At 42.7% G+C, this 14630-nt stretch overlaps 1 protein-coding gene across 8 annotated transcripts in view; it reads left to right on the top strand.

Moving 5' to 3' along the window:
• The window catches only part of DENND1A (DENN domain containing 1A), a 367825-nt gene that overhangs the window by 166116 nt on the left and 187079 nt on the right, over positions 1 to 14630 (top strand). For all 8 annotated transcript variants that reach the window (XR_005589908.1, XM_039506504.1, XM_039506501.1 and 5 more), the window contains exon 10: positions 13490 to 13600. Coding sequence is in view for 7 of the 8 variants with exons in the window: in XM_039506504.1 (XP_039362438.1) it covers positions 13490 to 13600 (111 nt within the window). In the remaining variant the exon portion in view is untranslated. The remainder of the gene's footprint in view (positions 1 to 13489; positions 13601 to 14630) is intronic.

Here is a 14630-nt window from a genome sequence, read left to right as displayed (position 1 = left end):
TTACAATTTCACCATGAGCCAATAATAAAATAGCCCTGGCTTTTGTCACTTCCAACTCACTTGCCCCCCAAATTAAAGTTTTGTGCTCCCTCTGCTGGTTTCCCAACTACAGTTAATATACCTGGTTTCCATAGTTGTGCTGCTGCCATCAATGATGCTTCAGACTCAGTAAGCAGAAAATAAGTATAACTTTAGTAATTGACTGACTGTGCATTTCTGTGGGATAGAGTTTCTGTTTTAAAATTAACCTTATCAGAAAGATTGAAAAATATACGGTATTACTTGTGGCACCTTATTTGTTAGTCTCCAAGGGTACGTCTACACTACGGGATTATTCCGATTTTACAGAAACCGGTTTTTTAAAACAGATTGTATAAAGTCAAGTGCACACGGCCACACTAAGCACATTAATTCTGTGGTGTGCGTCCGTGTACCGAGGCTAGTGTCAATTTCCTGAGCGTTGCACTGTGGGTAGCTATCCCATAGCTATCCCATAGTTCCTGCAGTCTCCCCCGCCCATTGGAATGCTAGGTTGAGATCCCAGTGCCTGATGGGGCAAAAAACATTGTTGCGGGTGCTTCTGGGTACAGCCTCACCCCTCCCTCCGTGAAAGCAGCAGCAGCCAACCGCTTCACGCCTTTTTTCCTGGGTGAACTGTGCAGATGCCATTCCATGGCAAGCATGGACCCTGCTAAGCTCAAGACAGCAATCATGGACGTTTTAAACATCTTGTGCATTCTCGTGCAGTCGATGCTGAACCAGGACCTGCAAAGCCAGGGGAGGAGGCGGCGGCTATGGCAGCGCAGCGACGAGAGTGATGAGGACATGGACACAGAATTCTGTCAAACTGCGGGCCCCTGCGCTTTGGAGATCCTGCTGGTAATGAGGCAGGTTCTAGCCATTGAACGCCGATTTTTGGCCCAGGAAACAAGCACAGACTGGTGGGACCGCATAGTGTTGCAGGTGTGGGATGATTCCCAGTGGCTGTGAAACTTTCGCATGCGTAAGGGCACTTTCATGGAACTTTGTGACTTGCTTTCCCCTGCCCTGAAGCGTCAGAATACAAAGATGAGAGCAGCCCTCACAGTTGAGAAGCGAGTGGCGATAGCCCTGTGGAAACTTGCAATGCCAGACAGCTACCGGTCAGTCGGGAATCAATTTGGAGTGGGCAAATCTACTGTGGGGGCTGCTGTGATTCAAGTAGCCAAAGCAATCACTAAGCTGCTGCTACGAAAGGTTGTGACTCTGGGAAATGTGCAGGTCATAGTGGATGGCTTTGCTGCAATGGGATTCCCTAACTGTGGTGGGGCGATAGATGGAACCCATATCCCTATCTTGGCACCGGAGCACCAGGGCACCCACTACATAAACCGCAAGGGGTACTTTTCCATGGTGCTGCAAGCACTGGTGGATCACAAAGGACGTTTCACCAACATCCACGTGGGATGGCCGGGAAGGTTCATGACGCTCACGTCTTCAGAAGCACTACTCTGTTTAAACGGCTGCAGCAAGGGAATTACTTCACAGACCAGAAGATAACAGTTGGGGATCTTGAAATGCCTGTCGTTATCCTGGGGGACCCAGCCTACCCCTTGATGCCATGGCTCATGAAGCCATACACAGGCAGCCTGGACAGTGGTCAGGAGCTGTTCAACTACAGGCTGAGCAAGTGCAGAATGGTGGTAGAATGTGCATTTGGCCGTTTAAAGGCGCGCTGGCACACATTACTGACTCGCTCAGACCTCAGCCAAACCAATGTCCTTATTGTTATTGCTGCTTGCTGTGTGCTCCACAATCTCTGTGAGAGTAAGGGGGAGACCTTTATGGTGGGGTGGGAGGCTGAGGCAAATCACCTGGCCGCTGATTACGCACAGCCAGACACCAGGGCGATTAGAAGAGCACACCAGGAAGCGGTGCGCATTAGAGAAGCTTTGAAAACCAGTTTCATCACTGGCCAGGGTACAGTGTGACTGTTGTGTTTGTTTCTCCTTGATGAACCCTGCCCCCCTTGATTGACTCATTCCCTGTAAGCCACCCCCTCCCCTTCGATCACAGCGTGCTTTGTACGGAAATAAAGTCACTCTCATTTAAAAATCATGTATTCTTTATTACTTAATTATAAAAAGAGGGAGAGAACTGACAAGGTAGCCCGGGTGGGGTTTGGGAGGAGAATAGTAGGGAAGGAAGAGGCCACTAAAAAAAGTCATAATAATGAGAGCCTTTTGGTTGGGCTGTCCACTGGGGTGGAGTGGGCGGGTGCACGGAGCCTCCCCCCACGCGTTCTTACTCGTCTGGCGGGTGAGGAGGCTAAGGAACATGGTTGGGGGGAGGGTGGTTATACAGGGGCTGCAGCGGCACTCTGTGATCCTGCTGCCGTTTCTGAAGCTCCACCAGACACCGGAGCATGTCAGTTTGATCATGCAGCAACCCCAGAGTTGCATCCCGCCACCTCTCATCTCGAGCATCTCTCCTCTCATCTCGAGCATCTCTCCTGTCCTCACGTTCGTCCCTCCTGTCCTCACGTTGGTCCCACCTGTCATTACGGTCACTGGCATCTTTCCTGTACTTTGCTACCACGTCCTTCCACTCATTCAGATGAGCTCTTTCATTGCGGGTCACTTCCATGATTTCCGAAAACATTTCTTATCGCGTCTGTTTTTTCTGCCGCCTTATCTGAGAGAGCCTTCGGGACGGAGTAGGGAGGCTTGAAAAATTTGGACCTGCGTGAGGGTGGGAAAAAAGGGAGAGAAGTATTTAAAAAGATACATTTTAGAGAACAATGGTCATACTCTTTCACAGTGAACAACACTATTCACCTTACATAGCACATGTGTCTTCACTACAAGGTTGCATTTTGCATCTTAATATTGAGTGCCTGCAGCTTTGGTGTTACCGTTGAGTGCTGCTTGTTTCCTGTTAATGTGCATCAGCAGAAACCACCCTGTGGCTGGCATCATGGAAGATCACTGCTAAACACCTCCCTTTACCCGCCCCCCCAACCACGTGGCTGGTAGCAGGAAAGATCCCTGCTAGCCAAACGCGGAAAAGCTCAGCGCCAATCGCGCCCCCCCCCCCCTTTCCCCCCGCTTGGCTACCTGCAGGGAAGGATTTCTTTTAAGCCACAGGCAAACAGCCCAGTAGCTGTAGCAGAGATAGTAGGGGGCTATCTCTGTCCCCTTACTTAAATTCCTGAATTTCAACCAGGTTACCATGAACGATATATCTCCTGAGGATAACACAGCGAGATAAAGAACGGATGTTGCTTGAATGCCAGCAATCACCGGGACCATACGCAGCTAGGCTTTGTCATGCAATGATACCAGATTACTTGCTACATGCATGGCGTGGTCAAGTGTCCTACCATGGAGGACAGAATAAAGCAGCGCTGCCCAGAAACCTTCTGCAAAGGCTTTTGAAGTACCTCCAGGAGAGCTTCATGGAGATGTCCCTGGAGGATTTCCGCTCCATCCCCAGACATGTTAACAGACTTTTCCAGTAACTGTACTGGCCACGAATGCATCCCAAGTCCTCAGGGCAAATTAATCATTAAAAAACGCTTGCTTTTAAACCATGTCTTATATTTACAAGGTACACTCACCAGAGGTCCCTTCCATGGCTTCATTGTCTGGGATAGTTGCTTGGGAGGGTAATTCCGTCAGGGTGAGAAAAAGCTCCTGGCTGTTGGGGAGAGCGGAGTGCTGTGTGCTCTCTACAAGCTCGTCCTCCTCTTCCTCCTCATCTTCCCCATCTGCAGAATCCTCAGCCATGGCTGCGATTACTACCCCCACCTTGGAATCCACGGACAGGGGTGGGGTAGTGGTGGCGGACCCCCCTAGAATTGCATGTAGCTCAGCATAGAAGTGGCATGTTTTTGGCCCTGCCCCGGACTTTCCGTTTGCTTCTTTGGTTTTTTGGTAGGCTTGTCTGAGCTCCTTAACTTTCACACGGCACTGTACTGAGTCCCTGGTGTGGCCTCTCTGCATCATGGCCTTGGAAATTGTTTCAAATGTGTTTTCATTTCGTCTTTTGGAACGGAGTTCTGTTAGCACGGAATCCTCTCCCCATACAGCAATCAGATCCAGTACCTCCCGTGCAGTCCATGCTGGAGCTCTTTTTCAATTCTCAGGAGACTGCATTGTTACCTGTGCTGATGAGCTCTGCGTGGTCACCTGTGCTGGTGAGCTCTCCACGCTGGCCAAACAGGAAATGAAATTCAAAAGTTCGCGGGGCTTTTCCTGTCTACCTGGCCAGTGCATCCGAGTTCAGATGGCTTTCCAGAGTGGTCACAATGGTGCACTGTGGGATAGCTCCCGAAGGCCAATACCGTCGAATTGTGGCCACACTAACCCTAATCCGACATGGCAATACCGATTTGAGCGCTACTCCCCTCGTTGGGAGGAGTACAGATATCGGTTTAAAGAGCCCTTTATAGCGATATAAAGGGCTTCGTTGTGTGGATGGGTGCAGTGTAAAATCGGTTTAACGCTGCTAAATTTGGTATAAATGTGTAGTGTAGACCAGGCCTAAGGTACCACAAGTACTCCTGTTCTTTTCACTGTATTGAATCTGTTCTTAATGTTTTCTGATGTTTTTTATAATGCTATTTACTGTTTTGAGTCAAGGTTAATGATGAATTTAAATATCTCTAGTTGAAAATCATAATATTTAAAATTCCAAAATTACTAGGGCTTCAGAAGGGGTGAAGTGCAGTTGTTTTATATAAAACCTCCTTGGACTTTTCAAGATATCACCTTTGGTATTTTCTCCCACATTTTTTATCCTGCCCCACCCGTATGTTCTTAGTGCCTTCACAATTTGGTGTCTGAATTCTGGCTAAGCGCTGCGGCAATGAATCCCAGTTTTCTGGACTTCTCTGCAGCTTAGTGGCTACATTGGCAGGAGGCTTTAAGGCTAGCATTCTCTTTTGTGAAGACAGCATGCTTCCTCTCTACCATACCTACACAGTAGCAGGCAACAGATCAAGAGTTTGGTCCAGTATCCAGATGCAGATTATTAAAGATGATGGCCCTGTAGACAAATTGGGATGGAGGAGCATGGTAGGGACCTGTTAAGCAGACCATGGGACTGTCTTAAATGATCACACAAGGGACAATAAAGATCAGCTGCATACCACATAGCTTTCTAATGAAGGTTGAGCAGAACTTTACTCTGTTTCGGGGTTTTTTGGAGTGGTTTCTTCAGAGAAGATACACTTCAGCCCAATGAGTACAGCGCCTTGTACAGGTTTCACCATACCTCAGATGTGTCATCAGAGGAGAGCTCTGCAAGTGTCAAACACAGAGAGGACCTAGCTAACATTTGCTGGCCTTGACTACCCTTTAGACTGCCTCGTTGTGGGCCTTTTCCAAATCTGCCTGCCTGACATCTCAAAGTCTTGCTGCTAGATAAAGGACAAAACCTTCTGAGGTCAAATGCTACACCAAAAATAAATAATTAAATAATCAATGTGTGTTATAAAAATAAAGAATCCAGCCAGACCTTCTAATTATTTATTAGGGTGTTGCTTGGTGAGTTTGTGCAGCAGATGTGTTTGACCTTTTTTTCCCATTGGAAATATACATAGTTACTAGCTTTTCTGTAGGTTTTACATTGCCATTACATTTAATACACATGCTTTTTTTTTTAATGGCATTGGTTTTCACAGAACTTTGATACATTAGAAGTAATACAGGACTCATGTCCTGAAGCTAAAGTCTGGTTTGAGTGAGTATGGTATCTTTTCCCAAGTGGTGGTGGTGATAATGTTTTAATGCTAATTTGTCTTCTTTCATCTGATGAGCTCAAAGATTTTACAATGAGGCCACCCAAGGAGGTTGGGAAGTATTATTCCCATTTTACAGATGAGTATGATGAGTCACAAAGAGATTGAGCTGGGAGTGATCAAATAGTGAATTACCAGCAGAGATTAAAATAGGATACAGGATATACCACACAGTACTGATTTCAAAATGTCTAGTTTTATTTACCCTCAGCTTGTTACATCTGCAAGTGATGTTGGCTTGAGTCCTAAGGCATGAACCAACTTCCCAAAATGTCTGTACAGGAGACATGATGAATGCTTATGAATCAAGGCTGTTATAAAAGAAAAGGTCTTGGACCAGAAGGACTTGGAAACACTTTGAAAGCTTAATGTTCAGTCTACAGGAGAGGGGATTGCCTTGTGATGCTAAAAAGCATCCCCTTTGGATCATTGAGTGGTGTTGATAGGCCTCAAAGGGAATAATATGGTCTTAGCAATGTGGGTATCAATGTGGGCGATGAGGGGTTTTAATGGAGGGATCCTCAGGGTTCTGGTAGGGAATGCAGAGGACACACATGGGAATAAAATGGAAACAATAAGTGATGCGATAAACTTCGTCCAATAAATTTTCATGCAAATTCATCAATCTAAGTCTCAGTGTAGGAAAAGAATAAAAACAAATGTTGAAAATGAAACCCTTTGGTCTAAGGTTTGTTGTTAAAGTCGATTCTCAGCTACTTCTCAGGTTTCTACTTAATAAAAGCAGTGCTTTTCTTTGCTAATGAATATCATTGTGTAATTGCTCACTAGGGTTTTATCTGTCTGTCAAGGTAACTTTCAGGTAGGGTTGTGGTTTATATAGACAATAATATAAAGGCATTAAATGAACATAAATCTTTATAGATTTTAAACAATTGACCTGCATTTTTAATAATGCCACATATCATGGCAGTAATTACATTTTTAAGCCTCTATTAACAAATGTTTAGTGGTGCTAGATTTTCAAGTTGTGTGTAATGATTAATGGAGAATCACACAGAACTCCATTTGGAACATTAACAAACATGTCGTAATTATCTGGCTTTGTGTCAGACCAGAATGGTTAATGATCCACAAAAGCATTTACTATGGACAGTTACATATAACAACTGAGATTTCACTATTTCAAAAGATTTCTTAGGTTATATGAAAGATTTATGAATGCATTGTGACTTTCAGAAATAAACAAATTGAGTTCATTGCAGGAAATACATTACCAAGTAGTGCTAGACACACAGTATCCATTGTATTTTAGATTTGTCAGGTAATTTAGCTGTTTCAGAAATGATGGAAGTTTCTGTCTGATGGTGCTATGATATATATTCTTATCATGCAGTTTGAGGTTGTGATGTAAAATGAAATCTCATTTATTAAAATGTATGTATCTGATTTAAGTTCTTGAGTTCCATGACTTTTTTCAAACTGGTAATTTTACATTCCTGTATTTAGACCATTTGTAACAGAAGACTCACCTCTTTCTTCTGTCCTGCCCTCCAAAAGCTACGTCCTGGCATTATAAAATATATTATGGATTACATAATATGATAGGCAACTGATAGATCTTTGAAGAACAACTTTTAAATGTGTAAAATTTGGAAGAAAATGTGCTTCTAAATAAAGCTGGCCAAAAGGGAAATTTACAAAAGACTATTAAATGAAGTTTAGACCTAGAGATGAGTGACTAGCTATGACAGTTTGAGAGAATTTGTTTTTCAGTGATGCATATACATTTTTAATGGCAGTCTAGCCTACATAGAAGTTACGACTTACTTGCTATTAAAAGTGAGGGTTTTTACCCAGGAAAGCTTATGCCCAAATAAGTCTTTAAGGTGCCACCGGCCTCCCTGTTGTTTTTGTGGTTGCTATTACATTTGTGACCCCAGTTGTTGTTCCATTGCACAGAAAGGGGTACACTCTATTATAATCCCATTGAGAAGTTCTCTTTGGGATGATGCTGAAGGAAGAGGAAGCAGGAGTGAAATCTTTTGGCCTGAATAAAATCAACAAAAAGTGCACATACCTATTAACAATAAAAAAAGAGTAGTTGTTGAATGAATTTAGGGTGGGACTGTGAAAGTATCATGAGGGAGTTATCAGGCTTCCAAATCTCATTGATTTTTAATGGGACCTGGGTATCTGATTCCCTTAAATCCTTTGAGAAATCTAAGCTTTAATGTCCAAGGAGAGTTTTAAATGGTGAGAAATCAAATATATAACAACTGTACTGAGTAAATTGGGACTCCCCTGTTTTTAGGCAGCTTGGTTCCTACCCATTTTCAGCTTAGCTACTTAAGAAGTGTAGACACCTATTTTGAACTTACCCCAATTTTCTTTTTAAATATTACATCTTTTTTATTAATAAATGTGCAAATCACTGCACATGCATTGCCCAGCCTCAGTACTGTGCCGTGGATCCTTCATGTTCTATAGGTGTTCTCTCCACTTTCATAAATTTGCAGATCTTTATAGAGGAAAAATAAAACCATAGAAAACGCTCCACATGTAGATATATAAATGTCTCAAAAAGCCACTGTCATGCTTAGGCAAACTTTACAAAACCTTAACAGCTTTTCCCCATTAAATTGTCAAGTTCTCTTCCTGTATTTCCTTTTGCTGATAGATTTTTGTTAATCTTTTAATCTTTCACTTTCTGTGTAGTTAATTCAGTTCAGGCAGAATTCAGGGATTCTACACTCCTTTTGCTGTACCCCGACTCTGCTAACATCCATGGAAGAACAGGACCCCTAATATTTGTAACATTTTGATTCATACCACTTGGAAAAAATTGTGTCGTCACGCGCTATGTTTTGGCATCACAGAGAGATTGGTGTGTGGGGAAAGCAGAACTTTAAAGGAGACAGCTTCTGTTTAGACACAAATATCTTGCTAATCAGCACAGATGGGACGAGAAATACAGAAAAAGCACATGACAGTTTAATGGGGTTTTGGCAAAATGTGTTGTTTTTTAAAAATATACCTGTATGTGACCATAGGTTTTCCATAACAAGGGGTCTAAAGAGATCTGAATGATGTCTTTATACCTTTTTGTTCCTTATTAACAAAAGTGAGTTTATTTTTGAATATTTTATTTTAAAAAATCACCACAAAAATCCTCCAAAAATCAGGCGTAATTTTTGTCTCTAGCTCTTTCTTTGTATTTGGATGGCAAGCTGTGGAACATATTTTTGCACAGTATGAAGCTTCTTGGCAGACTCCTCAGGCCAAGTATTGGTGGTTTTAGAGTTATCTTTGGATCTGTCAAAAGTGCTAATGGGCTTTCTGAGCTTCTTTAAGCTTCTACATCCTATTTGCTTTCTGCTTTTTGTGTTCTGCTTTATTCTATGATGATTAATATCCCACTTAAATGAATCTTTATCACATGTGCTTTTTGCATAAATACGCATCCTTACCTTGCAGCAACCTATAGTACATCCACAATCAGTTTATTTTGAGTCAAATCCATTAATTTGGTCTTTTCTGATATGCCCTGAATCAGATGAAGCTTCCTATTCTAAGACTTCTTTTAAATGCAGTTTGCATTGAGTTTAAACCTTCTCTGCTAATTAAGAGCCTGTTTCTGCTAGCCCTTGCTCAGACTGAGAAGCACCTTAGTTCATGAGTTAGTACTCCATTGATTTCAGTTGGGATGGCTTGCAGAGTAAGGTGTGAGTAAGGGTGAGTAATATTTTACTCACTGTCATTCATGAGCCATTTCACTACTCTAGTAAAACAGTAGCATGTGCTTCTCCCCACTGCCGTGTGTGGCGGGAACACTGGCAGAGCTGCCCAGATGGGAATGCCTGCTGTAAGGGAGCATGGCCCTCTAGGATGGGGAGGAGAGGGAGTTGGGTATATAGCTGCATGATGTAGCTTGTTTCTTTCTCAGAGTTGCGTAAGTTACAATTATTTTGCATGGCCACTCTTTAACCTGAGCAGCAGCATTGAGAAGAGCTGTGTTGGTGTTTCTGCAGAAAGGATTCAGCTCTGTATCTGCCTGGATCGTGCCTTGGCTGCTAGTATCAGTAGCCCTGCCCCAGTTGATCTGTTTTTATTTGAGTAGCGTCCTGATGGGTGCTCCACTTGTGCCCCATGTGCCTTTGATCAAAAAAATTTGGTGGTAGTGCCCAGAAATGCACTCTACACATCCTCGTGTCCCATACTGAGGATATATGGGGTTGTGCAGGCGAATGGCCCTCGGTTTCTTCTCAACCACCTCAGCCTGAGACGGAGCGCTAGCGTGCCTGCTTCACTACACAAAGGTTATTCCTTAGTCTAATTTTTTTTCCTTTTCCTTATACTTAAATTAATTCTATACTTAATTTTGATTGTAGCAGGGGTTTGTTTTTGTAATCCCTTCTCTCCTAGTGGTGCTCTTTTCTTTCATGATCCCCATTGTCCCAGGGTAGGCAAGGATCCCTGGGTTTCAAACATTGCCTCACTTGCCAGGAAGCTATCCTGGTCAGTGAGGGGCATTCCTGGTGTATCTGCTGCTTGGGAGAAACACACATTCCTCAAAAGTGTTCTGTCTGTTCAGCATTCAAAAGCAGAATTAGGAGATAAAACTTAGAGAGAATGCTCTATCATTAAGAGTCTGTCTGGCCTCAGATTGAGGCCAGGAGATGCTGGCTGGACATTGGCCTTTGAGTGAGCATAATGCCCTGTTGACATCTGCACGGTCTCCCAGATCTGCTCAGGAGAGAACCTTGGAGGACTCATTCTCCTCTTAAAGAGCCCACTTCAAGAAAGCCTCATTCTCCTCAAAGTAAGCCCACATTGGAGACCTTGTGTCCCGCGCTGGGTACTGCTGAGGCTCCAGGCCCTGTTGGTACGAACCTTGTACCTGGGGTTCTGAGCTCATCTTAGATGAAAGGCATCAAATGCCTTAGTACCAAGACCCTCCTCCATACCACAGGGGAATGGCACTATAGTGAAGGAGTCTCAGCACTCTACTTCTAAAAGGGCAGTACCTACAAGTCCTTTGGTATCTTCCATATATAAGCTGGCCACCAACATCTTCTTGGAATGGGAGAGATGCCACGGTTCTCGTACCATCTTTGTTCCTTCCAAGCCATCTTTGTTGGCACTGTATACTTCCATTAGACAAGACCAGAACAGTCTATATCCTTGGTACTGACTGTGGAACCTTGCCCTGTACCAGCTCAACCCCACACGGTGCCAAAGGAATTCAGATACTCCAGAGACTTCCTTTTTTCAGATGAGCCAGAGTCTCCCCTGCTAGTGGTTACTTTATATCTGTCGGTACTGAAAGTGACACGGTCACCAAGACTGAACTATTTCCTGGCACTGTTCGGTTCTCCAGCACCCTGAGATGGGCAAAGCTCCTCCATTAGACTAGGAGGAGTTCTCTTCCAACTCCCAAATATCAGTGCAGGATTCCCCTATTCACCGTGCTGAGTTACACCTTCTGAAAAGGATCAAAAATGTTTTGACATGATGGAACAACATAGCCTGGATGTTCTACATCAGTAGATCCACCAGGATACCCTTTATACTGAAGCAATAAAGCTATTGAACTGATGTATAGCCAAGCAGATCCTCACTTCAGCAGCTTACGTTCCAGGCCTACAAAATGCCAGTTAACAATCTCAGCAGACACTTCTCCCTTGGTTATGAAGGGGAGTTGGACTCTCTGACTCTCACTCACATTTTTCTGACTTGGGGATTTCCAGAAGTGGATCTCTTTGCCACCATTACCAGCAGGAAGTGCAAACAATTTTGCTTGAGAAAGGGCGGGGAGATGCTTTCCTGATTCCGTAGACAAGGAACCTTCTCTGTGCATTTCCATCTACTCTCCTAATATTGAAGGTGGTAAACAAGATCAAGCAGGACAAAGCCAAGATCATATTAATAGTTCCAGTGTGGCCCTGACAGGCCTGGTATCCTTACCTGATTTACCTTGCCATTTGTCTGGGAATCAGTTTTCTGTCCAATCCCAGTCTTCTCTTTCAAGATGCCGGTTGAACTGTCCATGCCATCCTTGGAATTGGGCTTGGTTACTCGATGGTTTTTGGGGATAGAGACTTCCTGTTCAGTAGGTGTTATTAAATAGTATGAAAGCATCTACGTGTAATTCTTACTTGCAGAAAAGAAAAAGGTTTCACCACTGGAGTGACTATCATCATCATCTTTCATCCGTGCATTCTTCACTCTCAATGATCCTTGACTATCTCCTAGTATCAAAAAAAGTCAGGATTATGTAGAGTTCCATCAGGGTTCACTTAGTGGCTATAACTAGGGCGCTACCAAATTCACGGCCATGAAAAATGTGTCACAGACTGTGAAATCTGGTCTTGTGTGTGCTTTTACTCTATACTATACAGATTTCATGGGAGAGACCAGTGTTTCTCAAATTGGAGGTTCTGAGCCAAAAATGAGTTGCAGAGCGGTCACAAGGTTATTTTAGGAGGCCACCCTTACTTCTGCATTGCTTTCAGAGCTGGGTAGCCAAAGAGTGGTGGCTGCTGAAGGAAGCAGTGCAGAAGTAAGGGTAACAATACCATACAATGCCATCCTTCTTTGCTGCTGCTTGCGGCACCTCTGCCTTCAGAGCTGGGCTCCCAGCCAGCAGCCGCCACTCTCTAGCTGTCCAGCTCTCAAAATAGTGCCACTGCCAGCAGCAGCACATAAGTAAGGGTAGCAGTACCGCAACCCTCTCTACAATAATCTTGCGACTCCCCCAACTCCTTTTTCCTCCCAACAATTACAATACTGTGACATTTCAGATTTAAATATCTCGAAGAACTTCATTTATTGCACAATATGAGTAACCTCCCCCTTCTGCCATTCACTCTACATCCAGCAATAGACACTGCAATGGAGGGGTAGTGGCCAAGGAGCCTTGGCCCTGCCCTCCTTTTTTGTGTTTTGTGTGAGAGGTGTATCTAATGTTTCACTCTGTATGTTGCATGCAAAGGTTGGATAGGGTGCTTTTTTGTTGTAGTATAAGCCAAAATAAATACATAGGCTGAGCACTAGACTGGAAATTGGGCATTTGAGTTCTACTTCTGTCTCTTAAATGGACATGCTCTGAGGTCTTGCAAAAGATGCTTCCCCTCTCCTTTGATTCAGTTTCCCAATTTCTAGTATAGGGATGCTTTTTGATTCCCCTTCCCAGGGTGATGTGAGTATTAATGTTCACAAAATACGACATATGTGCTAAATATTAGTTTAATCTTTTTTTTCCTTTTTTTTAAATTGTATTTTAAATGCTTCTGGTGTATTCCCCATTATCACGGTAAATTGTGCCATTAGCAGATTTTTATATGCTCAGGTAATTTCAGTTAACTGAATAAGAAATCTCCAGTAGCTGTAATTTGTGGCTGCTGTCAGGTTTCAGGAATATATTTTGTGTGCATAAGAGAACCTGTTTTCCTCACAAAAAATCTCCTCATTCCATATTTAAGTTGCAGGAGTTGAGAGTGAAATCACACTAAGCTGTGTAACTTTCTAAAATGTGAGCATTTGGGAGCGTTAATTAAAAAATAACAAAACTAAGCCCAGGCTGTAGCAGCAAAATCACCCCAGACTTGAGCTGACCTATTGCCTTCTTCCTCTAGGTCACTTTCTGGTGGTGGTTTGATTGAAGGATGAAGTTTAGGTTCTCTTCTATCTTGAAGATATTTGTATTTGTAAAGTTTTTCTCAAAAACTCTCTCATCTTTCTTCCTAGAGAAATCTGACAGAGTATTTTGTAGCCGTTGATGTCAACAACATGCTGCATCTCTACGCTAGTATGCTCTATGAACGCCGCATCCTCATCTGCTGTAGTAAACTGAGCACTGTAAGTAAATTTCAGACTATTCTCTTGATAATTAATTTTTAAAAGTGCCAGTCATGCTGGAGATCATCTGGGATAACTAGAATGTGTGTAATCATGGATTTAAAACTGTTTGTAGGGTGGCAGGAATATTGTACTAAAGTTGGATTTATTGTATAAATGAATATGACAAAGGGCCAGTCTGCAGAGATGAGGCACGGTCGGCATACTGAGAAATAATCGCAAATCACTGGAATCATTAATAGCCATACAATCATTATGTACATTGGCATAAGCAGACAGAAGCAGGGAATTGCAGAACAGAGAAGTAAATGTATGCTGTCAGGATGTATTCAACATACCTGATTTCTGGCTAAAAAAATTCTGTGAGATTGTATGTGTGTGTATGTATGTATATATACAGAATTTTTTTTAGCCAGAAATCAGGTGTGTATATATAAAAAAACAATAAATTTATGACTGTGCTTGGGCTGTGGAAAATCCCGTGGCAAAGATGACTTTTCTGAGATTCTCTGGTCTCTCAAGTGTTTGAATGAAAAAGTTTTTCTCTTGATACAGATGCTTTATAATAACATTTACACCATGTTAGTGAAGCCCTTTTTCATACACTTATTTGAAAGAAAAATAGATAAATGATACTTTCAGACAGAACTTCTGGTGACCTTCTCTTGATGAACCCAGATGGTGGGCTCTAACACGTTAGAGAACCATATTTTTCGCAATTTTGTTTGATAAGATGTAGGCTTAATGCTACTTAGGTTCCATCAAGCATCTGAAAGATGAAAGCTGCTGAGCACTCCAAAGTGCTGTCTCTTCTAAAAATGGCTGCATATCAATACCAAAAAACCTAGCCTGATTTAGTTCAAAGTTTAGCATTATGCATTTGAAGTTTTATCAGTCAATAAGATTGTGATTTTATGTATAAAAGAAAATGTTAAGTTTTCATTCTCTTTGCTCTGTAAATGGGTATTGATTGTTTTCTGTTATGAATGATAAACAGAGGATGGTTAACTAAATGTTGCCTTCTAATGCT

Source organism: Mauremys reevesii, linkage group 19 (assembly GCF_016161935.1).
Source record: "Mauremys reevesii isolate NIE-2019 linkage group 19, ASM1616193v1, whole genome shotgun sequence".
NCBI classification, from domain to species: Eukaryota; Metazoa; Chordata; order Testudines; family Geoemydidae; genus Mauremys; species Mauremys reevesii.
This window is presented reverse-complemented; position numbering and strand designations above follow the sequence as displayed.